The 2012-nt window shown below is 41.7% G+C and overlaps 1 protein-coding gene across 1 annotated transcript; it reads right to left on the reverse strand.

The window, feature by feature from the left end:
* Positions 1–407: 407 nt before the first annotated feature.
* On the reverse strand, positions 408–878 carry LOC114382687. Its single transcript, XM_028342261.1, has one exon. It carries the CDS (start codon positions 876–878, stop codon positions 408–410), a length of 471 nt encoding a protein of 156 aa, XP_028198062.1.
* Between the last annotated feature and the right edge of the window lie 1134 nt (positions 879–2012).

Consider the following 2012-nt stretch of genomic DNA (forward strand, 5'->3'; position numbering starts at 1 on the left):
CAAAATCTGGTTCATGAATATAACAGGTGCATTAGTCACACCAAATGGCATAACTAAGTACTCATAGTGTCCATAATGCATTCTAAAAGTGGTCTTTGGAATATCTTCCTTCTTGACCTGAATCTGATGGTACCCCAATCACAAATCAATCTTCCAAAATACTGAGGCACCTCTTAGTTGATCCATGAGGTCATCAATCCTTGGTAACAGATACTTGTTCTTGATTGTCACTTTGTTGAGTTGTCGGTAGTCCACACACATCCTCAAGCTACTATTTTTCTTCTTTACTAAGAGCATTGGCGCTCCCCACGATGACACACTTTGTCTCACAAATTGTTTATTCAACAACTCTTTTACTTGCTCCTTCACTTCGGCTAACTCCACAAAGACATCCAATATGGTGCTATTCATATAGGACTAGACCCAAGCAGTAGGTCTATGGCGAATTCAAGTTCCCTCTCAGGTGGTAACTTAGTCACATCCTCAGGGAAAACTTTAGGAAATTCACATACTACAGACATCCCTCCAATACCAAGAGACTCCTTGGTATTGGATAAAAATAAAACCATAAAGGCTTTAACATTTTCTACCCTTTTGGTTTCACTCACGTTGGAGATCTCTAAACTTGAAGATCTTGGGATATCTTGGGCACAAGCACCAAAGATCAAGGTCTTGTTTTTACAGTTGAGAAGAACATGGTTGAACGATAACCAATCCATTCCCAACACCACATGAAGATGAGAAAGAGGGAAAAAAATCAAATTCACAGAGAAATTATTGTCGTCAACCATCACAGAACAGTCTAAGCATGCATTAGAAGTAGTAACTGGTTTGTCAGTAGGGGTAGACACTATAACTTCATATGGCAAAGAAGACATAGGAAAATCTAGACTCTTCACACATTCAAAATATATGAGTGAGTGTGTGGCTCCAGAATCATATAGCACATCTACAAGCCTATCTCTTATGATGCATTTACCTTAGATGAGATCATTAGATGTTGTTGCTCCAGACTCGCTCATTGCAAACACCTTTCCTTGTACCTTTGGCTTCACCCCATTGTTGTTCTTGTAGCCAACCTTGGCTCCACTTCCATGGTTGTCGTTCCTCTTAGGTGCAAACTAGAAATCCTTCAGTAAGTGCCCCGCTTTCCCACAATTAGCACAAGCAATGGTTGAATGTGGACAGTCCCTCTTGTAGTGCAGTCCTCCATATTGGAAACACTTAACCTGACTGGTGTAGTTGTTGTTGTTGTTAATGTACCCTGTTCCATCTCCCTGAGCTTAGTTTGGTCGTTGATATGGCTTCTTCTGGTGCATGTGGTGCTTCTTGTCTCTCTTATACGACCCTCCAAACTTAGACTCCACTTGCTTCCCTTTGTCGCTAGTCTCATAGATGCAACATTTTCTTACTAATGTCAACAGATCAGTGAGCTAGAACATGCTCACTGCAGTGCGGATGCCAGTCCTCAACCCATTCTCAAACTAGACATAAATGTATTCTCCATTCTTGCCATTTCTGTAATATGGCCAGTGCTTCATCAGCTCGTTCAGTTTTGATGCGTGCTCTCCCACAGTCATGCTTCCTTCTTTTAACTCTAGAAATTCCCTCGCTTTCTGCTTATGCAAGTCCCTCTGAAAGTAATTCTCCAAGAAATTCTCCTTGAACATGTCCCAAGCTATGACTCCCTCCTCTCTTGGTAAAGTTTGGCTAGCAAACTTCCACCAGTTTTCAACTTCCCCACTCAACATGTAGGTAGCACAAATGACCTTGTGCTCTTCATAGCACCCCATAGCTTTGAAAATCTTCTCAACATTGGAAGCCAACGCTGGGCTCTGTCCAGATCAAAGTTGCCTTCAAACTTGGGTTGATTGTGCTTAGTGAAAGTAGACAACCCCGATGCTCGACTAGTTTAGCATCACAGTCTTGCACTAAGGTTTGTAGCACTGGTGTCATACGAGTTAGAAGTTGATCAATAGTGTTGTAAGGTCTCCCATCCATGATTTCCTAAT

The sequence above is a fragment of the Glycine soja genome, chromosome 13 (genome assembly GCF_004193775.1).
Source record: "Glycine soja cultivar W05 chromosome 13, ASM419377v2, whole genome shotgun sequence".
In the NCBI taxonomy this organism is placed as follows: Eukaryota; Viridiplantae; Streptophyta; class Magnoliopsida; order Fabales; family Fabaceae; genus Glycine; species Glycine soja.

Excerpts from the sequence above, each read along its gene's own strand:
- LOC114382687 (XM_028342261.1), bottom strand. The coding sequence starts at position 878 with ATGTCTTCTTTGCCATATGAAGTTATAGTGTCTACCCCTACTGACAAA.